This window comes from Manacus candei, unplaced genomic scaffold (assembly GCF_025592945.1).
Source record: "Manacus candei isolate 608988 ecotype Guabito, Panama unplaced genomic scaffold, ASM2559294v1 h1tg000050l, whole genome shotgun sequence".
Classification (NCBI taxonomy): domain Eukaryota; kingdom Metazoa; phylum Chordata; class Aves; order Passeriformes; family Pipridae; genus Manacus; species Manacus candei.
Genome location: NW_026138098.1, coordinates 13640049 through 13663203, shown reverse-complemented (window position 1 = coordinate 13663203; position 23155 = coordinate 13640049). Strand labels below are relative to the sequence as shown.

Here is a 23155-nt window from a genome sequence, read left to right as displayed (position 1 = left end):
TTTCTTCCAGAAAGGAATTTGGGGAGGCAGAGTGGAATGACCTAAACAAGAATGGAGCCAAAGTGGAAGAGCTAGAAAGCTGTGGGACTGTGATCCTACAGAGCCAAAATCTCAGTTAAACATCATCCCAAATGGGAGAGCAGCACAGAGAGCACTGTTTCGTTCAGTTTGAGCTCTTTCCTGTTGATTCTTTGACAAAAGCTCGTGATGGCTTGAAGCACCCACACATTTTCTGCACCCAGATGTTTTCAGTATCTCAGATTTTCCATGGAAAATCCCCATCTGCTTGGTGTTGAGGGTCAGCCCTATGGAGCAGTGATGCACTAATGATATGACAGCATAGCGCTACTCTACCCTTGAATTTCTTCATGGTTATAAACATATTGCAGAAATAAAAAAGCTCGGAGGAATGTGTTAATGCAGAAAAGCATTAACTATGTGTGCAGTTTGTCTCTGCCTTCGCTGTTACCGTGGCAGTCCTACCTCCCCTTCTGTTTTGAAGGCAGGGGTTTGTTTTAGCATTGCAGTGTTGCAGTTTGCCTTCTAGTGACTTGTTTTTAAGGCTTTCCACAACCCATGTTCATATGTCTGGAGGACATCATACCTTGAAAGCTGTATGACTTGTAAAGGAGCTGATCTTGGCCAGAAGCATCTCGTGTGTAGGGATTTTCAAAGAGCCTGTGTGCTTTGATTGTACTGACTGGAAAGTGCAACTCTCCTATAATGATTAACAGCAAAGGGTCAGGTTTAAGGGTGGGTCATTTGCTGTTGGTTCCTGTGCTTGCCAACACATGATACACAGGATCTTGTGACTGTGTTAACTCCAAACATGAGTGTTTGTTTGCATTTACATCACATCTCGAAATGTATTGATGTGTAGAGTAGTCAGGTAACCTGTAAACAGTGAAGAATGGCAATAATTATGTCACCATTCAGACATGTTAACCCTTATGAACCTGGTTGTTTTCATGCGTGTTACTTTGGTGCTGAAAACTGTGTAAGATTTTTGGCAAAGGTGGGATGGAAGGGTGAAGAATTGCTGGCTCAGATGGCAGGGAAAAACAAGTTTCCTCGCTTGTCTCCTACACAAGGTCAATGTATTAGATCTTCTTGTCTGGCAGGACCAGCTCTGCTCTTGGCCCCTGCCCCGTCCTGTTGAGTATGAAGGAGGACAGGCTGGATGGGGGAGGAAGGGAGGCTGAAAGCAGCCTGGGACAACAGGAGTAGCACCCGGTTGTGAGATACATGTGGGAGTGTCTGAGGCTTTTGGCTTAGAATGCAATGGGAGGCTTGATCCATCCTCAGCAGTCCCTTGTGGTGTTGGGAGCAGGGGAGGGGGAGGTTCATGTGGCTTTGCTTCAGAAGCAAAAGAAGTTGTGGTACATGAAATTTCCAAAGAGGCAAGCTGAGTTTGGTTTAGTCCATTGCAGCCTGGGCTGGCTGAGTTGGCAAGCCCTGCTAAGCTTTCACAGCAAGGCCCAGAGAGGATTTTCCTCCTCCCTCGCTTGGGACCCCAGGCAAGTGAGGAGCTCCAAGGAGAGTTGGTGGCTGAAAGCAGATCACTGCAATGCAGGGGCTTGTTGCAAAGACAAGTAAATGAAGAAACTGTGGAGAAGAGGAGACATGGCAGACTTTTTCTCCTGTGGACTTTTTCCGTATCCTAGGGGAGAAATAAGAGCCTGAAAAATCCTGACCTCGACTCAGCAGCAGCCAGAGGCTGACTTCTCTTGAGCCTAAGCTTTGGTGCAGTGAAAGCCCAAACCTGCAGACTAAACACAGTACCTCCTGTTTACATTTTGTGGGCTGGAGTGGAGTGTGTCCAAGGTGGGACAGGCTGGAGAGCTGCTGCACCCGGAGAGCTGCTGCTCAGCCCCCACTGCCCAGGCTGAGCAATGAGCTGAGAGTCGCTGGGCTCCAGTGGAGGGTTAGCAGATGACAGGAGTTTGGCAGGTCCCAGCACCATTCCTACCAGACAGGTGTCCATATCACCACCACAGCTGGTACTCAGTGGGAACTGCTTTAGCAGTCTCAGCAGAAAAAGCAAGGAGTCATTCAACCACAGAGATTGTACGGCCCATTTGTATCAACAGTCTTTCCAGGTCACGTTTAAGGCATGTTAGTGGGGGAAGCCTGTCCTGCTGCTGCCCATGCTCCAGGGATGATTAGATTATTTCAGTCTCCAGAACTGTCAAATTGGCACCTTTCCCAAGTACTTGGAATTTTTTTTTCACTTAAGTAACATTTAATTAGTTCTAAGAAGCTAAATTCTATTAAAGGTCTAAGCATGTCGGGCTGGTTTATTTCTGAACTTCTTCCACTGTGTCATGTATTGTTGAATAGGGAAATTGCTTTAACTGAGAAATGTACAAACATATTCAAGAAGTCCTCCTTGTTAACACTAGATCCTGTTTATATGCTAGTTACTGTGGCAAAGTCTCTGATGTGTAACACTTGCATTAACATTACACATGATCAAAGGCTTCAGCGGTTCTTTCTTCCAGTCTCCCCGGTGGTGTGACAGCAGAGCCCCCACACTGCCTCCTAAGCACCTCTCCTCTCCTTTCCAAGGGGTAGATGTTCCAGATGCACAGGCAAAGACTGTGCAGGAGATGTCTGGCCCCATGCTGGAGGGTTAAGGATGCATATCATGCAGACAGACTCCGACATAAACTGCCCCACAGTGACATTCGTATTTGTGGTGGAGCGTCCAAGGTTCTTGGTCCAACGTCTGAGCTGTGCCAAGCGTGCAATTCATCACAGATTGACCTTGTTTGTCTCAAAAACATTCCCAAAGCAAGGTGAGGTTGTGCGTGTATTCTCCCTCCCTCCCTCCCTCCCTCCCTTACTTTTGTTCCAACAGATGATAGAGACGCTGTGTTGAAATGTGTTACTGATCAAGCCCGTCCCAATAAAGTTGCCTGAGCCTTTAATACATATTAATATTATCCTGGGGTAGTTTGTGTCAAAGCCTGTCAGCATGCATCATCCTTTGGGAATTACCATCATTAAGTCTCCAGTGATGGGAGTCAGGACATGCTTCTGCAAAGCTCCTCTGCTTTTATGTGGAGCTCTCTGCCTGTCTAGCACAAAGCATGCTGTTCTCTCCTCCTGCCTTGCTCACCTGGACTGCTTACTCTCCCCAGAGGGGAGAAGGAGGTTTGTTTAACACTACCTTTAGATAATTTCTGCTCCTGCTGCTTTAGGCACTCATTGTTCTAGGGAAGAAGATGACACTGAAGTCTTTGATCATGTGCAGCGTACATGTTACGCATCAGATATTGCTGCAGACTCTGACATACGAGCCAATACAGTGCAATAAAAACAAACCTATAGTTAAAGAGTCCTTGTTAACTTTAAAATCTAGCACACAGAATTTAAGAAATATCTCTGCACTTTAGCCTTGCCCCTGTTACACGTGTATTTCAATACAATATCTAATTGAAGGATTACAGCTATTTTTAACAAAACATGCCTGCCTCATTCGGTGCACAGAGATGCAGTGTGTCTGGGGGATGAATCAGGAATGTGGAGTAAAGTAGGCTGTTGCATATAGGAATTCCACTTCATTTGTTTGTCAAAATTGGAAGGTGTGTAGTGAATGAGGCAGCTAATTGCAGAAAAATCATGATAGTCTTACAGCAAAGCCTGTTAAATATTGCCCTGGAGAACTGGATCCTGTTTCTGCCTCTACTGCACTTTTCTTTCGTGATGCTATTCCAGTGTCTTAAGCTAAAAACTTCTCACCTGGCAAGGGAGTTTGTGTTGCTCATTTTCTAGATGCCCAGCTCAAGACCTGAGGTCTGATCTGTGTTCCCAGTGACAGGAGGAGGCCAGGAGGAATTCCCCTGCAGATATCCTTGTGACCCACAGGATTGGGCTGGAAAACAGAGACCTGCAAGTCTTGAGATGGGCACCCATGAGAAGTGGACCTTCAGATTCATTTTTCTCTTCACTGATTTTCCTATGTCTGTTCAGGGAGACCTCTTTCCAGTCATCCTGTGAAGGATGTAATGAATTCAGTGCTTGCCAGGCATTCCAGCTCCACAGAGGAACACTAGAAACAATTTCAGGATGAGATTAAAATTTGTTCATGCAGGTCAGGATCAAGAACAAGTAAAAAGGATCTCTCTGGGGTAGGGGGTCAGCCTGGGAGCCATGTCAAAGACCCACATTCAGCTTCCTGCTCTTACAGGTTTTCTCTGTGACTGTAAGTCTCTTACCTTCTTTTAGCCTCCATCCTCCATTTGCTGTGTGGAGAGCAACACTTCCCTGCCTCACAGAAATGTGAGGCCAAGCACATCAGAGACTATGAGAGAGATAAAGACAGTCAGATGAGGTGTTCCAGTGTTATCCATGCTGACAGTAGTTGGATGGAGCATATTAAATAAAAGGGAAGAGAGTAAGAGAGAATGGAGAAGCAAGTTGAATGATAATGAAAAGCAATGATGACTAATGCTGCATTAGTGGGCAGAACCATCCTGAGGACTGAGGAGGGCAGAGGTCTTGTGGGAGAAAAACTGCAGGTGATCCTGTGATTGCAGATTTATTTCATGAGGCGGATATATCTGCTGGGGCCAAATTAGCATGGCACAAATTCTGTGCAGCGGTTTCCAAAGTTTTATACGCCCAATGTCACTGGTCTCTGAGTGCAGAGGGGTTTTTTCCAGGTAATTTACTTGATTTCAGGACGAATCCTGTCAGGCAGATGGAGGCTATGGTTCACTGTCACTGGGCACCCCCTGATTCTCAGCACAAAGTCTGTGTCTCTGCATGAGCCGAGGAGCTCACAGCAGTAGTGGGGTGTTACCCTCTGGCACCAGCCACTGCTGGGGGATGCTCTTTGATTCCTATGCCAGTAGGTTCACAATGTCCATCAGACAGCACATGGATGCTGAGGCTGTGGAAATGGGGTTCTCCAGTCTCCTTGCCCTTTGTGTTGCCTCCATTTTGACCTCTAATCTGACCTTCATCCTGTTTTTCTTCGTCTCTGTCTTCCCTCATCCTGGCCCGTTTCTTGCTTTCTTCTCCTTCCCTTCATTGAAGTTGGCAGATTCCTTCTCCTGCTCCTCCACATGGCCTGACTTCCAACAGAAACGCTGAGAGTACTGGAGAGTTTCCCTGCCTTTAATCCTGGTATGCCTGGTGACATAGCAATCCCTTGCTGCTCAGAGGAATGATCAGAGTGAAAATCACTCCTTAGCTACCTCTGCCCTGTGTTTGGGACAGAGCTGCCTTGGGCTGGGATGTGCTCAATGAAGAAGGGCTCTTCAGTACATTTTTCTGCATTTCTTGGAAAGGCTGTGGACAAACAGTACTTTCAGAGGCTTCTGACTTAGCAAAGCATTTTCATGCTTGTCAGACTTGTCCTCCAGAACACTTGTTTGCTAATCTTCATCACCTTCCTTGTAATGGGTAGTTCTTGTACTTTGCAACAAAATGATCATACGCATTTGCTAGTCCTGTCAAAATACACTTTTTCCAAAATACCTCTCTCGATTCCTTTTTTCCCTAAAAACCTTTAGAAAAAAATCAAAAACAAGGCATCCAGCATGGAAAAATAAGTTGAGGCTTAGGACAGCAAGGTCAAACCTCTCATAGAAAATGTTAAATGCGCCTGTAGGCAGGATAGGTACATGGAAGCCGTGGGAAGCATCCAGCATGCAGGAGCTATCAACATGCGCTATCTATGCTGGCAGTCACAGCAGAGGGGGGATTACTGTGAGCAGGGTCATGGGGGACGATCCATTCTTTTGGTTTGGCAACCTAAGGGAAAAATCTGGGAAAGAAGATCAAACTGAGGCCAATCTTGAAATATTTTCAGTTTTTCTTGCTGAAACAAAAGCCTTAAAGAGACCAAAAGCTGAAATAAAATCCTTTTATGTTGAATGAAACCAGAAATAAGAAAGTTTTCCTCAATAAAAACAGAGGGGAAAAATCTAGTTTTGCAGAATAGGGCTGGAGTTGTTAGAAGTTTTGCCTTCTCTAATCAATACTTGAGGGACATAATACTTGCGTAGGATATGAGAAACTCATATTTTATTTCTTTCCTTTAATTTGAATCCCTATTTCTACTTCTTTGCTTTATGGGTGCCATAACTATAGGGTATTTTGGTTCTTCCTCAGCTAGTCCAATTGGAGTTGTTCCACATCATATAAAACACTGAATTAGTCAAGAGACAGAGTGCACAAGAGAATGACTCTCCTCCAGTAGAGTCAGGACATTCCCCTGGAAATGAGCACATCTGGTTCTTCTCTCTGCTAAACCACATGTTAAATCATTTATGCACATTGGCATAATGGCAGCAGCAGAGGTTCAAAGCAACATTTGAAACAGCTACTCTGATGCTTGAGATGCTCACTTGTGAGTGGCAGCTATGGGTTGAGTCCTCTTTTGAAGAGATGGGATTGATTTTTGGTCTCCACAAACTTGAATAGCGGTGTTATGCCCAGCATGGTGAGCTCGAGGACAACACCCAGAAGCTGTTTTAAGAAATGTACAACTGCAGCCTGGTCTTCTCCAAAGAAGTTATAACTGTCCACTCAAGAAAACTTTTTCAGAATCTTTTGGGTGGTTTCCCCCAAATCCTTAAGCAGGTCATGGGAATCTAAGGTAACACTTTTCCAGTAAGTTTATCATGTTCCCCAAACACTCCTCAAACTCTCACTGCATTATCCCTTTGTGTTCTTCTCCCTCACTGCTGAATGAGACACTGAGAGAAACTTACTCCAGGGTAGAAATGTCCCGTTCGGACATCACGATCCTCCCAATATCAACTCTCCTGCAACGTGTTCTCTGGTACTTTGTCCAGGCTAGTTTGGGATGAGTCAAGTTCTTTCATCCTTCTTAAGCTCACTGTCTATCCAGCCACCTAATGCCCCTCCCTTGCCACTCAAACTACATTTTTGGCTACTTTGTATAGGTTTTCTTCCACCCACTTGGAGCATTCCTTGAAATGCCTGTTCTTCCTTTGCTTTTTCTCTCTGAAAAAATTGTTATTGCCTGTTGTCTTGGCTCCCTTGTCAGCCCTGTCCTCAACTGAGCCAAAATTTATGTGTTGAATCAGAGCAGCCTGGTCTGCAATACGGATCTCATCAGTCTAGGTTCTAAGGATCTCAGGTCCTTGCAATTGGGAATGTCATAGAGAGATTCCACAAGGTCAAAATCTTTCCATGTCATCATATACTTCCTCTTCTGGGGTAGTAACATAGCAGAGTGAAGCAATAGAGTCCCTGAGGCATCTGTGAGTGGATGTTTCTCCTTTACAAGGAGGGTTGTGAATTTCCTGGAAGAGCAACAGTGGAATTTCCCATCAAAGGTGTTTGTTGCAATACTGGTGCCTTTGAGGTTGTAATGAGAGCTGTGGTGGATTCAGACAGCAAGGTGGCCTCTTCAGACAGCGTCAGGGCTGAGCGTGACGTAGAACAATGATGTGACAAGGCCTCTACCCTGAACCACTTGCAGTCTGAGCAAAGCAGTGCAAAGAAGGCAGGGTCAAGGGGAGAGCAGAGAGATGGGCTTGGGGGGGCCTGTGGCACAGCATGTGATTCATCAGGGCATTTTATTGGAGGGAATTTCAGTGGGAAATGCTGACACACTTCTACTTCACTTTTTGCTGTGCTGCTGACAAAAATTAAGCTGAAACATTTTCAGGGCAAAGGACTCCTAAAAGTAGATGGATATTTGCAGATGTAACAGGTGATATGTGGCTCAGGATACAACTGCTCCACCTGTTCCAGGGATAGCGCCTGATGGATGAACAATTTCTTAGAAGGGTTGATATGGTTTACATAGGGGTTTATTGCAATGTGTCCCCACCTTCTCTGGCTAGGCCATACAAACCAACTCTGTACTAAGTCCAGAACTAATAAAACATGGTTTTCTTTCTTTGACAAACCTGCTAGAAGAGCAAGTGTTTAATGCAAACAAAGCACTAGGGCAAAGTGTGAGATTGTTTGGTTTTTTCCTAGGTAGGCAAGAAAAGAGAGTATTGTCAGTAAAAGCACCTCTGCTTCACTGTACCTGGGCCAATTGCTTGTGTCTTGCCCTGGACAAAGTGTGTTTCCTGAAGTTGGACAGAGCTGCAGCTCAACTCCTAGTTCAGCTTCTTCATTGAAGTCTTTCCAGCTGTACCAGGCATTCAACATCAGTGTGACCTCTGGTCTTAGCAGCGTTTTCTGAGCAGACAATTTCAAGCCCTCATGGGAGTGTCGAACCCTGTAGCGAGAGATGGGGAATTAACTGTGGGGTCGTACCTGTAAGCTGACTATAAAGTCTTTAATGTTTTACTAAGCACCAGTTGCTTTCAAAGTGAGCTGAACTCATCTGGAGCCCCATGACTTTGTGTACATTTTTTAGATTTCACCTCTTTTCATACACTTGCAGCCATGTACCTGTAATGAGTCACGGTACAGGTTTCTCAGCCAGCTGCAGGTATGAAAGCTTCCACACTGAAAGCTTCCACACAAACTCCTTCAGGTAAGGACCCATAGGTAAGCCCTTTAGGTAAGAAGTAGATTTCAGCAAGCTCAGGTGAGACTTGCCACGAGAGGGAGACAGCATGTGTTCCCTGAACACATCCACCTGAATGAGACAGCCTAGCCTGGTATTTTGTAACATGTCTGGACACATGCAGCTGTTAGTGAAGTTGTGAGAACCCAAACTTCGGACCTCAGCCGTGCAGGAGGTACCTGTGATAGAAAACTCTTTTGTCTAGTGATCATCTTCCGAGCATCTGTAGCATGACTAGGTGCCACAAAACACACGGCAAATGGAATCTAGATCTGCTAGCAATGGGATAGCATGTGTCCAGACCTCTCTAGGTCAGGTCAGAGAGATCCTGGTGCGAGCAGGACTGTGCAGCACCCAAGGAGATGTTTCAGATATCCGCAGCTGGCTGGCGAGGCCGTTCACTGTTCATACTGCAAACAGCCATTGCCAGTGCTGAGCTGCACCCTGTAACCAGCTTTGGCAGGCTGGGCTGACCAAGTGTTTGCACAGGGCTGTGAAAACAACCCTGTGAGCACTGGGCTGCTGCAGCACCCGGGACACCCACCACCACAGAGGACCACTCCTTTGCTTCCTCAGCACCAGCCGAGAGATTTCATGGGAGAAAAGGCTTGTTCAGTGCGCATGGGATGGCTTCGTTTGCCCTGCAGATTGCACTGGCTTTTCCCATGGCTGCAGCACAACAGTGAGGCTCTGTTTTCCTTTGGGAAGGGAATAAGCTGCTTCATCATTGGGATCTCTGTGGAGTGTCCTGTTGATAAGATCAGTTAAAAGCATCAGAGGAAAACTGTAGATTCAGGTCTGAAGTATAAAGTGAAGGGGGCCTATTTGTTTAATTTGAGCTTCTAAGGTTTAAATCCCAGAGGAAATTAAATTAGGTGCCTAGAGCAATGGCAGTCTGTCATGTTTATTTCCTGGGAATGTCACCTTTAATATCATGCACATATAATATGTGTGTGTGTCTGTGTGTGTGTTAATGTAATGGGGTACCATACTGTGCAGGAGCAGGCATGCTACAAGAACTGGAAATGTGAAATATTGTGAGTGAGGAACACTGAGATGGGATTGGATTTATTCTCATCCTTCTCCATAAGACTCACTCACCAGCATGACGGTGGTTTTGCTGATTGCAGGTGGGTATGGTAGCCTGATCTATGAGCACAGGCCTTAGTGCTCTTGGGCCTTTTTGACGGTGCTACTTCTAACAGGAGAAATCTTGTCTAGACGCGAATCCAGGATGACAATACTTCTCGCTTCCAAGCCCTCTTCAGCAGCTGGTGAGCTGCCGGCACATGCCTGCCCCCTGCATCCTCAGGAGAGCTCAGGAGTGTCAGTTTCCTGTATTGAGGGATGAGGCTGCTTGTACCTTTGGTTACATCAGCACTTTAGAGTCTCCCTGCTTCTCCAGGAAGGAAGGCAGGTCTCCCAGCAGCATGGGGTAGTAGGGTTTGGGGTGAGTTTTTTTTCTGACTTGGACTGTTAAGGATGGGTTCTGAGAGACACGCTCTGTGTGTGTGAATGTCACTGCAGCAGTTTGTCATTGCAGCCTGTGATTCCTGCCCTCCACCAAAGTTAACTGTCCATGCAGGGCTGGCAGAACAGCACTGTGATCTTTCCTCAGTGTAGAGCAGGCTGCCATTGCTTTGAACCCCCAAATGTAGTCCACCAGACAGCTGAGCTGTGGACTCCTGTCCCACTCCACTTGTCAGACCCTTCAGGGAGCTTGTTCAGCTCAGTACATTAGTGGCATTTGGGAGTTTTTTTCAGCTGGATTACCAGCATACAGAGAGGGGGCAGTGAGCTGCAGATGGGCTCAGCCATCTCAAGGCATTTCACCCAGTTTCAGTGCTAGCCACAGTGCTCCACATAGGTTTGTAGGTACTCTGGCAGTCTGTGGCTTAGCCAGGACCTGACCTGTCCCCTCTTTCCATCTCCACCCTTTGCTGTTTACCCCTTCATACCGTGTCTTGTTTTCCTCCAGCCTCAGAGCAGCTGGCTGCCTCGCACACGTGGTTCCCATTTCTCTCCTGCCTCTGGCACCTTGGGAGCACCCAGGGGTCTTCCTGCTGTGCTTGTCTTCTAGTCTCCCTGCCAAAGCTGCAGCTCCTCATTCCTGCTCTCTCACCCATCCCAACCTCTGGCATTTTTACTCATCTGTGGATGGCTGAATATTCATTTCCTCCTGGCCTGATTGCTGTGAATACCAATTCCTCCTCCTTTTTCCGGCTGTTCTGTAGATTTTGATGTCTGCCAAATTGTTTTCATTCCCTCACCCCACTGCAGACTGCACCTCCGCAGAAAACGATCTGCTCTGCGCAGAGCCCCGGCTCCCCACCCAGCTCTTCCTTCTGAGCTGAGCGATCAGGTTGCTCTCCTGCCTCCAACATGGACAGACATCTCCCTCCTCCTGCAAACAGTCAGCAAATGAGTATCTCCAATTCAACAGGCAGAATAGTTACAGGCCCCTACAAGGAGACTGCAGCAGTTTGTGGTGGTACTGCATGTTTCAGTGCAACGTTCCTCAGCTTGCCAGTCTGCAGATTGGTGCCAGATTGCAGAGTCCTGTCCAAAGCAGCAAGCTCCTGGCTCCTAGCTGAAGCAGGGTTTTTTCAGGTTCAAGGTATGATTAAAAAGGCCTGGTGAAGGTGCCTGCATCCATGCTGAGCAGCTTGGTCATAAACCCTGGCCTGGAGCCTGCTGCACATTGAAGTTAAGTGAAGAGAGGAATGCAGTAGAGAAAGGAGCTAGTGGTTCCCTCGCCCCCTGGGAAATCTGTGTACAATGACAGCAGGGTGGCATGATTGAGGGGAGAGGACTGCATACAGGTCCTGGTAGCTCTTGGATCTGGATTTGGTGGTTTTGGATCTCTTCTCTTGCCAAACAAAGGAAGGAGACCAGAATCTTCCCTTTCTCTTTCTGTCCAATAGTCCTGCCTATGCATTGCCAAAATGGAGCCCAGAGGCTTCCACTTGCCTGTGGCACCCTGGCAGTCACTTGCTCTCCACTGATGTTCCTGGCACCAAGCTGCCGGTGGGCACGGGAGGTGGCTTCCTGCATGGCGATGGGAGAGCCTGGCTGCCCCTCTTCCCGGTGTGAGCTGGGGAGCAGTGCAGCTGGGCACTTAGTTCCAGCAGTGTTTAGTGCTAGACAGGTCCCTTCTCTGGAGCATGTGGATCGTGACTGGGAAGAACAGGGAAAGGGAGGGGTGCAAAAGGGGGCATGGGGATGGTGGTTGCTTCAGGATGGAAAGTAATGCCAGAGATGGAGGAAAGGGTGGACCGAAGGAAGGAAAGGAGGAGCAGGGGAAAAGAAATAAGCCTGTAGGCTAAAATGGGAATAATAATCCACTGGATGCTGCTGCAACCTAACTCCCAGGAATGCTGCTCCAAGGCCCCCTCACTGCGTGGGGATGTTTGCCTGGTCCTGCACTGCCGGCTCTGCTCCTGTGCCAAACCAGCTGTCCTGCCTGGAGCTCTGGCCTTTGCGGCTGTTGTGAAGAGGGCAGGATGTGTTTGCTTTTGGCTATCACGTGGTTTTTAAAAGAGGGTGGGAGTTCCTCCACTTGAATTCCTGGGGCTGGTTTCCCCCATGGTGTCTCTGGTTTCTGTAACTTGGGGGACTCCACGGAGCTGGGGTCCTGGCCTGCATCTGGGACTGTTGACTTGACAGCAGCTGTTTTCTTGGGCTGCTTCATGCTTGCCAGCTGGCTTTGAGATGAGCCAAAAGTTTTCCCAGCACAGGCATGCAAGATGGGCATGTACCATCCCAACATGGAGGTGCCGAGCATGGGCACCTCTGGGAACACCTCCCATAGCCAGCATCTGGTTCATCTGAACAATGTGCTGCACTGGGGCCAAAGCCTTCCCCATACCTGGAGCACCAACTCTGCACAGGTCCCAGTCTCTTCCTGTGCTGCTGTTTCCTGATTAAACTGTGAGCTTAACTTCAATGGATCAGATAAAAGTGGCTGTCTCCCACTGTCTCTCCAACAGTTGTTATCTTGACCCTTTTTCCTCCTTCCCCACTCTGTCTGTCTAAAGCTGAGCCTCTAATTTTAGACTGAGGAAGATAATTGAGGGTCAAAAAAGATTGCTGTATAATTTCAACATTTTTTTCAGTGGTTGGGGTGGAAGGCAAAGTTAGGAGCTCCTTGCCCTCAAACCTTTGTATTGTGGGAAAGAAGGACATAGGGGAAGGAGTGAGTTGGTACAGTCTACTCTCTGCAGAAGCCATGCTGTCTCCTGGCAGTTGGCTAAAACTAAGAGTGTGAAGGCATAAACTACTGTATTTCCATTGCAGATCCTATTGACCGAAGAGTTCGTAGAGAGAATGCTGGAAGATTTAGAAGATCTGAATTCTCCAGAGGAAGTAAGGCTGCATCGTTCCCATATCTTCCGTGTACTGTCACAGAGAGCTCAGCCCATCCTGCAGTTTGCCTTTGATCCTCCCCTCAGCTTGCAGGCTCTGGGCCTGCCCCACAGACTTGAGGCCTTGCTAAACCTTCACATCTGCTGTGAACTGAGGCACTGAGAGAAAGGATTGCAAGAAATACAGGACAGGGATAGATATTAAGAGAGACTCTGCATTTCCTTTCCACCAGCATCTTTCCCAAAATGATATCTGAGCATCCCAAATCAAAACAGTGCAGCCCCTGTCTGGGGGGGGTTTCCTCCATGCCATGCATAGATAGTGTCCTTGCAAGCAGCTCCAAGTACATCACCTTCCCTGCTTTCAGAAAGGCTGGAAGTGGTGGCAGCACATTTACTGCTGAACAATCTGTTGTATGAGCCTCTTTTTTTGGTTTTGGAAACAGGCAGGGGCTTTCTCACATCTACTATTTGGCCTTCACCTGCTGCCCCTGCACGGCATGCAGAGGACCATCACCAGCCTGGAAACGTTACAGCAGCAGCCAGGGGAGCTTTATAAAGCTTTGCTGTGTGGTACTAAACTTCCCCCTGCCATGTGATCTCTTCCTGGGGAACATTTAACACCCCGTCTCCCATGCATGCCATATAAATATTCTGCTTGACTTCAAAGAGCAGTGGCAGAAATGACATGTAATATTTTTAATCCCATTTTTTACAGCTCCCTGCAGACTCTAAAGAAACTTTCTTTGGCTTGTAGAGCAGCCCTCCCATCCATTGCCCTGCTCCCCTCCCCCCAGGAAAATCTCAGGGCTCTAATTGTTTAATCCAGAGTTGACTTAATGCCAGGGTGTTCTTCACTGTGTGAGTGGGGAGAGCACGCTGCAGGCTGTGCAGTGACTTTCAGGCCAGCTTTTATCCAGTTAAACCTAATCCGAAGCTCATTTTTGCTAGTGACATGGAAGCCCAGTAGCACTTTGGTTTGAAGGCCCTTTAGTTAAGGCTTTGGACAGCTCATGTTCCTCTGCTGTCTGCTGAGAGGCAAGGAGCATGGCAGCTCCTGGCACCGCGACCGAGTGTTCGGTTCTGAGTTACTGTGACTTTGCTAAATTAAAAGTTGAAAAACAAACAAATGCAAAGGATGGCTTCTCCAAGCGGATTGCTTTGGAACCACTGCTGTTTATAAAAACGAAAATACTTGAGATGAAATGTGATCTTTCAGCATCCAGATTCCTCCAAGGATTTGTAACTTGCAGGATCCCAGGCTGGGCCAACTGAAGGCATTCCTCAGCAGCCCTGACTGTTGCTGATGATGTTCATGTGGTAGAACAAAGTGCTGCGAGGACAGTCTTTCCATTGCTGCATAAAGAGCCACCTGCGTTAGGTGAAATTAAGTGAAATAATCTGTCTGAGTATCTTTAGCATGTTTTTCACATGCCCTAGACAGTGAACTCAGAAGAATTTCCTGGGCAGTGCACGGCCACTAGGTTACATGGTGCAAGCTGTACACGGGGCTTGACTTTATAAAAAACAACCATAAATGGGACTTGGGCTGTTTGTTTCCTAGAGGATAAAGATTAGGAGTTTATGGTAGCCCCTATCCTGAAGAATCCTCCTGCCATGCCCCTAGATCATGGGTCAGACCCTGAACCAGTAGGCCAGCATACTAAGGTCAATGGATACTAACAACAGGTTACCCTCGTGGGCAGCTGCAAGTGGAGCAAGGTCAGGAGCAAATTCGTGACAGAGCTGCCCTTGCTGTGGAGCAGCAGCTGGAGGGCATCTGCTTTAGCAGGAACCTGCCACTGAGCCTGTGTTAAGGTCCTTGAGAAACAGGGTGCTTCTGGAAAGAAAGACAGGATAAAGATGGATGATTTGCAGGTTGCTCTCCCCTTGTACCAACTGTAATTCATATTGCCCCTGAGAACCTACTGTGTTGCTGGCCTTGGTCTGAGGACTCTCCTAGGAGAGGACCACTGTATCCATAACCAGTCTGAATTAGCCATCTCCAGGTCAGATTGTCACTGGTGTGATTCCTCAGTGGGAGTCTCATCAGGGTGTGAGAGAATATTATAATGCAAGGCAGTGCAACACTGGGTGCAGTAGAGTTTTGAAAACAAAATGATCCTGCAAACTGGCTTCCAGACCTATCCCCCACATGTTTTGGATCCTCAGTCTGGGATGGTGTGAAATGCCTATGCAGAACTTGTTGCCGTTCAGCTGTGGATGGGGCAGATTTGTAGCCTAAGAGATTCCACCTCTCACATTCCACACCCTCCACAGACCTGTGTTTGAGAGACCTGTGTGAATGCATGGGCACTGGTCACATGTGGTTGTGAGAAGGGTTGGTGGTAAGGCTCCTTGGAGGTCTCTCCCTGCATGGTTGTGTTTGGGATCAGAGATTTTGGAGTGACTTCCTAGCCTAAGGTGGGGTGCCCTGGAGTGGCAGGATGGGACCAGTGCACTTGTCTTGTTTGGGAAACATTGGCCAGAGCCAGTGCTGTGTAAACCACACTGGGGCAAAAAAATCTCCATTCTGTGTGCTTCAACCAGAGTTTGCAAAACAGCCTGAGCAGCTGAGTGCCTGTGAGAGCACAAGGCATTGTATGGCTCCGTGGAGCCTTTGTAGATGCTGTGCAGGCACTCTGGCTTTCCACAGCCAGGGCAACACAGTTTGTCCTCCTGGAGGTGGTGGCCATTTGCAAGCCTGTCCCCCAGCAGAGCTGTGCTGGCTCACCTGCATCCCACCCTTGAATGAGCAGGGGTTTGAAAGCTGCCCGAAGTCTACTTTTAAAGCAAATGTGGGCTCTGGGGGCTGGGGTAGGTGAAATAAAGGGACATGGTTAGGTAAGAGGGAAGACACTTCTGGCTGCAAATCTTCAGAGAGGTTGAGAAGGGGAAATTGGGGGGGCGGGGGGCAGAAACCCTCTAGCATTCATCTGATGAAATAAACAGCACTTGGGCTGAAAGCTCAGAACTTTACTTTGGCAGCTGTGGCGCAGGCCACATTATCTAATGTCCACTGCTGTCCAAAACATACTGATGGGGAAATGTTTTCTTAGTGGCCTCTTGTTTTAAAAAACAATAATAACATGGGGCTGCCTGCCTTTGCAACAAGTATGGTTTTTTCTATGCAGGTTGCAGCAATATGCATTAACTGTTTCTCTTTACTGTCTTACAGTTTAAACTTCCAAAGGAGTACAGCTGGCCTGAAAAGAAACTGAAAGTTTCCATCTTGCCAGATGCCGTGTTCGACAACCCGCTGCATTAGAGCTGAATTACACTCTTCTAACAACTGGGAGAGCCAAGTTACTGTCCATTACCCAGTGACTCACAGGATAATTAATGCAGTAAAAACTCTGCCTGCAAATAAAAAGAGTTTGCTGCACAACCACTGCAAACAGAAGAGGAGCTACTCAGCACCAGCCCAGACCGAACTGAGCCCTTTCCTTTATCCTTCCCAAGGCTGAACTCTCTGGGAGCAGCCTGCGTATGTGTGAGTGTGAGTGAGAAATATTTAACTATGAAAATTAGTAGTAAGAATCCTTTTTCTCTCTAGCTGCAGAACTCCCCTCTGCCTTAGCCCAGGGTGTAGACGCTCTGCACGCCTGTATTTACACATACATTTCTGCCAGGTGCGAGCCTATAATCCATGGATTAAATGTTCTTTACGTGACTCTGGAGTCCTTTTGTTAGCCAAACTTTTACTGACTGCAGAACTGTTCTTCCATGTGCTATTTTTTTTTCTTTTCAGAAACAGAATGGTATTTCCCCTGTTTAAAGGAGGCCAAAAGCTCACATGCTTGAAGCTGAACAGATTTAAAGATGAACTTTCTAGTTCAGTCAAGAAAAACAAACCCAGATCCTCCCTGCCCTCAAGTTAGGCATGTTTTAAGTGTTGGTCTTGGTGCTATTAGCTATGGTATCACTGCAAACAGAGGCAACTTTATTCTCGTGCATCCTGTCCTTGTGCCTGAACCCCAGGGAAGGTCGCAACCTCTGGTTTTGCACAAGCAGGAGGAAGAAAGCTACCGGGGCGGGGGAGATCTCCTGTTTACAGTGTGTTTATCTTTAAAGAGATACTGTCAAGTATTTTTTCCTTGCTATTGTACAGAATTTTAGAAGCTAGAAAGGATCATTTGTTCACAGGGACAACTTCAGCAGCTCTATAGGATCCAGGAGGCTGCTTGAAAGCATATGAAGTGGAGATCTCTGCTGCCCTGGCATAGCAGAGAGGAGACTCAGCCTCAATAAAGCCAACTATTCTCCTGTTCAGCAGGGTTCTGCCCTAATGCAGCTGTTTTCCCCTCTAGCCTTGCTATGGTGGCTCTTGTTGCTGACCTTCCTCCTTTCAGATAGGCTTGAACTGGAAAGCATCAAAATCAGTCTGAAGAGACCCTCTCTCTAGATCCCTGTGGCTTCCTCCTTGGAGCAAAACATGGTGTGCAGAGGAGCTGGTCTCTGCAGTGCCAGCTTGTGTCTCTGCATAGAGCTGCTGGCCCTGTGGATACGCTGCAGCAAACCACCGCAGGCTTTACCCCCTGCTGCTGCTGCAGGTTGTTTCTGATACATATTCCTCAGCCTTCCTCTCCCATTGTCTTTTGGTGACAACTCTTCACTCCTTGTCAAGGGGAGGTGCAGCTTTCCTTCCACCCCTTTCTGCCTACAAGATAACTTGGCGGTTTATGCGCAGTTGCTGTGTGATCATAATACAAGTATAACAAAAGCTTTTAACACTTAACTCCCCTGATCAAACAGCAAAGTCCAGGAGGCCTCACAGTACCCCAGGGTTGGTTTTCTGTTTGTTTTCTGATTTAATTTCTTCCCGGCACAGTCAGCTTTGATGTTTTTTGCATATATTTGAGGCTGGTTAATGTTGGTCAAGAAGCAGAGCTAGGAGCCACAAAGCTTTCCTTGGACTTGCTACAGAATTCCTCTGTGGCCTCAGGCGAGTCACTCAATGTCTCTCTGTGCAGAGAGGGTGATTATTGACTAGAGGGCTGTAGGACCTACCGAAGCATGCCAGGGTTTGCAGGGGAGGGCGTGCTTTGTGTACCAAGTAGTATTTGTACTATTATAATTGTTTTTATATTATAATTTAAGGCAGGCCAAATGCAGAGTCCAACACTGCTCTGCAGAACCTTCCTTTCTGCAAAGCTATGAAGCAATTTACATGTAAATGAGTTTGTCATTTTGTCTGAACTCAGAGGATCATCTTAAAATCCTGCTGTGAGAGAGCAAACTTTCAGATATCTGCATGTGCCAACCAGAGTGAGTTCTGTGCTGAGGCAGGCTGCATTCATCCGTGGGATCTCTTGGCCAGTTTTCATTGTCCTGGTTAGCAGTAAGCATCCCTTCTGTACTGTAGATGTCTATGCAAGGGACAGCGTGGGTGAGAAAGCGGCATGAAAATGTACTAGTCCAGCTTCAAAAACGACGTGCCCAAGTGTCCCGCTGCAAGATAACGAACAAACAGATGATTGTGGCAGTGGGGGAAAAGGCAAGGGCAGCAGCTACAATTTTGTCCCAAAGCCATCCGCCAACAGTAGCCCATGGATGCTCTTGTACGAGCTTGCTGGGGGTGCCTGCAGCAGAGCTGGCCTGTTGCCACCACGCTGGCTGCTCTTCCTTGTTTCCAGATGCTAGCTCTCATTAAAAGGAGCTTTAAATCCACATCTTAGTGGAGAACGGACATTTGGAAGGTCAATTGTTGCTGTTCCTGCAGAGATCAGCACGGAACAGAGAGAAGTCCATCAGACCCTCTCTGAGCTCTGACACACATCTGGAAAGCTTGGGACCTCGTGCCCTATGAACTCTTTGAGCCTTCGCGGCAGGGATGTGGTGCTGTACGCAGGGAAAGCACCTCCTCCAAGCTGCCTTGTGCTTCAGTTCTGCCTTTCTCATGCATATGTTTTTCCTCACCATATTTACTCTCATCAGACACTCTGGCTTGGATTTTCATTGACTTCAGAGGGAGCAGGCTGAATGCATTTTGATAATCCACCCAGGATCCTTGTGTGTGTGTATTTTTGTTCCATGTCATGTATTTATATATAGTTCTGTATATTTGAGTTATGAACAGGTGGCATGCCAGAAATCTCTGTTTCTGAGACACTTTCTCACAGATCATTGCTGGTAGCCAGATAACAATTAAGGGGAAGGCTTGAAGGGAAGGAAGTGAAATCTTCCTATTTAGTTAAGGGGGAAAATATTAGACAAATAACTGCTAAAATAGAAATATGTGTCTAATTGGTAGACCAATTATGAGAGAGAAGCTGGTGAAAGTCAGCCCTTAAGCTCCCAGGTCATGTCGCTGCCTCTCAGCAAGTTATCTAAGAATAAGAAAGTTGCACATTACTCTGTATCATGAAGAGCTGGGCACCCACAGGACCTCCCCTCCCCAATTCACATGAAGTTTGCAACTGTGCAAACTTACTCATTGGCAAGTAAATGAGATGTCAAGTCTGGGTATTTTCATCTTGGGGCAAGAGGATATGCCTGTGTGTGAAGGAAATGGAAAAGAAACCTTTGTATTTTAGTGAGCAAGTAGTTTGAAACAGGGAAATGCATCAGTGTTAATAAGTGCCACAGTATTTTTCTAGCCCAAACCTGCTGAGATAGTAGGTCCACTGGTGCTGATTTTTTCCTAGATTGCGTAGAAGGTCTGAAGCAGGTTTGTATGGAACCAAAACCTCTGAGGCTTGTGTTAGCTAAAGACAGTGACCTGGATGGAAATGAAAGCAGCACGTACAGGTTTTCTCCTTTCTGGAGAAATCCAGCGATGCAGGTCAATCAGGATATTTCGAAAGATGAAGAGCCTTGAAAATCCAACATGTGACAGCAATTCTGAAACAGAAGGTCTAAAAGCCAGGACTACTCTCCCTCTCAATTTCTGATTAAAAACAGAGCAAGGAGTGTATCATTTCAGTATTAAAGTATGTAGGATGTGATCTGAGTGGAGCAGTCAGTCTTGTAGCTGTTGTGCCCATATTTTCAGTGGCTTAGATAGGTGGTGCCTGCTGCATCTAATGTCTTTGAGGATGGTAATATGCTAGTTCTACTGTATGTGAATTTGCCAACAGTGATTTGAAATATTCTGAAGCTCTTCTCTTCAGATATTCAGTTGCTCATGGATGGCTTTTGAAATTACACCATCAGGTCATCAAATAGTCTTGGAAGAAGTGAGTGCTGTGTTGTTTTTCATCTGTGACCAGTAGAAATATCTTTTAAAAACCCAGTTGAAAGTGATGCTTGGCTTGTGGGGGCAGATTGCTGCGGAGAGGTGTGTGTGGGGCAGCAGGTGAGCAGCTCCCCTCCTGCACCCACAGCTCAGGCCTGTTCAAGGCAGTGCAGTGCTTATGCGTCTCAGGCGCTGCAAGTGGAGCTGCAAGGGAAGCTGGAAACCAAAGTGGGAATCATCGGTCCCTCAGCACAGCACGGGATCCCTGCAGGCCAGTCTTCATTTCCATGCCAGGACCCACAGAGGTCCAGCACAGGTGCAAGCATCCAGCCATGCACATCCCACCGTGTTCACATCTCTGTGAGCGGCTGTGTTGGAAAATGTTCACTGGAAAATGTTTGTCTGACTGCATGTTTCACAGGATGCTGGGTTAGCTCACAGGTTGGCATGGGATTGTGGTTGCTCGGCTGTTAATCTGTCCTGATGACTGTTCCCTCCTCCTAGATGGGCATCCAGAGTCCCGCTTTTCCAGCTTGTATCTGGCCAGGGCAGGGCAGCATCATGTCAACTGAGGAGAAAAGCTACAGGCCAGTGGAAACCCTTAGACCCATGTGTCCAATTTTCCCTTTGCCCAGGGCATGGCCTTGCACCTTGTGGCTCCTGTGTATGAAGTCTTAGGCTTCAACCCCTGCACCATCACAGCCAGCTGAGGAGGGGCTCCAGCACCAGGGGAGCCCTTCCACCTCCCGGGGACTCGGTCCTCTACGTAACTGCCCTCCACTGAGGGAATACATTGTGCCTTAATTTTTCTTGTGAGTGAGGCTGCAAGGGCAGCTCGAATTGTTGGGCAACCAGAAATTCCTTTCTGTGCATCTGTCCCTATCGATAAATGCCAGCCTGCACAACAGTATCCAAAACAATCTCAAAATCCACATTTGCCTCTGAGGTTCACCTCCCAAGATTTTAAAGCTGGATTTAGGTCTCTGGGACCTAATGAGCTCTCTTTCAACCTCCTATTCTTACGACATTTTTTCTGTTGTGCAGTGTCTGCTTGTTCTCTTTTCTTTAAAAAAAAACAACCCTTGTGTTTGACATGAGTCCAAAATTTCAAATGGGGAATAGGCCTGAGGTTGCAAATGTGTTTTAAACCTGGTCCCGCATTGACTTGTCTCTCTCAGGCAGAGAACCTGGAGTGTATTGTGCTTCACCACCTCTTCGTTTCTACCATAGTTCTGTTTCCCCTAAAATCGCTGACAGACCATAAAATCATCCTAAGTAGCAGATCATTTCAGAAACATCATTTCTAGTCTGCTCTGAAGGGGGTATCCCTTTTCTTTCCCTCACTGAAAGACTATTCACCATTTGGCTCGTAGAGCCCCGACAGCAGGAGAGGAACATCAGCTCAGAAAGGGCTGCATGTGGCAGATGTGACAGGCCAGTGCCTGGTTGTTTTTAAACTGTCCTGATGCTGTGTCTGCCCTCTTTAAAAAGAGGGAGAGAGAAAAAAAAACAACCCTGAAAAGCCAGAGGAAAATTTCCTGCCGATTGTTGTGTTTTGCAAACACTGGTCTTTTCTCTTGCCCTCTCCCTCCACTCCCAGCGAGGCTGGAGATGAAAATGGCTCCTTTGTTCCTTTCCCTGGGGCCCAACTGCAGCGAAAGTGCGGCTCCGGAAACCCTCCGCTGCATGAGTGGTGAGGGTGGGAGGGACCAAGCTGTCACCGTATGCGGTAGGTCCTACGTAAACACGGCATGTGTTGACAATGCTGGGAGCAGGATGGGCGCAGAAGGACTCTGTGGTGCTGGTGACAAGGCTCCTGCACCGTTCCTCCTGTGGCAGCGAGCAGGATGCAAAACCCGTGGAGGCAGAGGAAGGGGAGGTGGGTGTGAGTGGCCATGTCATTCCAGTAGGGGCTGATCACAGGCTGGGGGGCTCTGGGCTTTTGGCTTTCCCCAGAGTGGGAATGTGCAACCCCATGGAAGGAGGCAGCATCCCACCAGGGGCTAACAGCAATGCCCTGGCCCTCATGCTGGGATGTTCCTTCCACACATCCAGCCCTGTAGTCCTGATACTCTGAGATTGGCCACAGTCATGCTCCAAACCCAACTTTAGTCATTCAAAACCCTTCTCTCATCTAGCTTAGGCTGGACATACCAACTTCTCCCTTTTATTAAAGTTATAGAAGTTTTGCTGCTCGCTGGGAACACTACTTGTTTTGTGTGCTGGTTGATTTCTGTAAATCCTAGAGCAAAGGCAAGGTTCCCTGGGCAGGGCACACATGGGTGACCAGGACCACAGTGAACCCTGACCGCTGGGGCTGCCCTTGAGCCCGGAGGTGAACCTTTCTGTACTTAAGCAGTGTGTTTGTGTGTGTGTGTGTGTGTGTGTGTGAGTGTGTGTGTGTGTGTGTGTGTGTGTGTGTGTGTGGTCTGCAGGCACAGGGTCATGTGGATCAAGGAGCCCCAGGACACTCCCGAGGGGGCTGGAAGGAGCCCGCGTTTCTGCAGCCGGTGTATCAGTACCTTGTAGATGGCCTTTCTTCCCTCTCTCCTCCTTTTTTTTAATAAAAGACAAAAAACAAATGGAAAGCTAAACTAGCAGAGGTTTTAAAATATTTTATATTAGTTTCTAATGTAAATTCTTACATTGTTATTGCAGTGCTGGGTGTGTTTCGCCTGCACATGACTTTTTGTAATATTTTTGTGAATCACTAAACGTTTTTTTTCCTCCCGTGTATTCTAAGTGCATTAAACGTATTTGCAGAATTGTCAGTGTCCTTCTCTGTGAGCAACTCAATGGGACTGACTGTCTCCTGCTCAGCCCCGTGGCTGCTTCAGCAGCCCCTTCTTCTCCTCATTGGCACCTTTTCCCCCTGGCCCCAGGGGAGTGAGATCTGCTGCCCAGACCTCTTGAGTGCAAGTGTGGGAGGGAAAGGGATCTTTCTTTTCCCAAAAACACTCAGCAAAAGAGCCAGTCCCAGGCCCTAACAGGTTTAGGATCTTCCATGAGTATCCTCTGGCAAAACTTCTTGAGCCAAGGCAGCCTGAGTGCCCTGACAGCCAGAGTTTTCCATGCCATTTGGACAAACTGGGATCTGGAATGCTT

General features: G+C 47.4%; 1 protein-coding gene across 3 annotated transcripts in view; it reads left to right on the top strand.

The window, feature by feature from the left end:
* SUFU (SUFU negative regulator of hedgehog signaling) overlaps positions 1-22816 on the top strand; it is a 98748-nt gene extending 75932 nt beyond the window's left edge. For 2 of the 3 annotated variants that reach the window (XM_051800495.1, XM_051800496.1), the window contains exons 11-12: positions 12806-12874; positions 16052-22816. In XM_051800495.1, coding sequence (XP_051656455.1) covers positions 12806-12874; positions 16052-16141 — 159 coding nt within the window. In that variant the 3' untranslated portion in view covers positions 16142-22816. The other variant, XM_051800497.1, reaches the window with a different exon arrangement.
* The last annotated feature ends 339 nt before the right edge of the window (positions 22817-23155 follow it).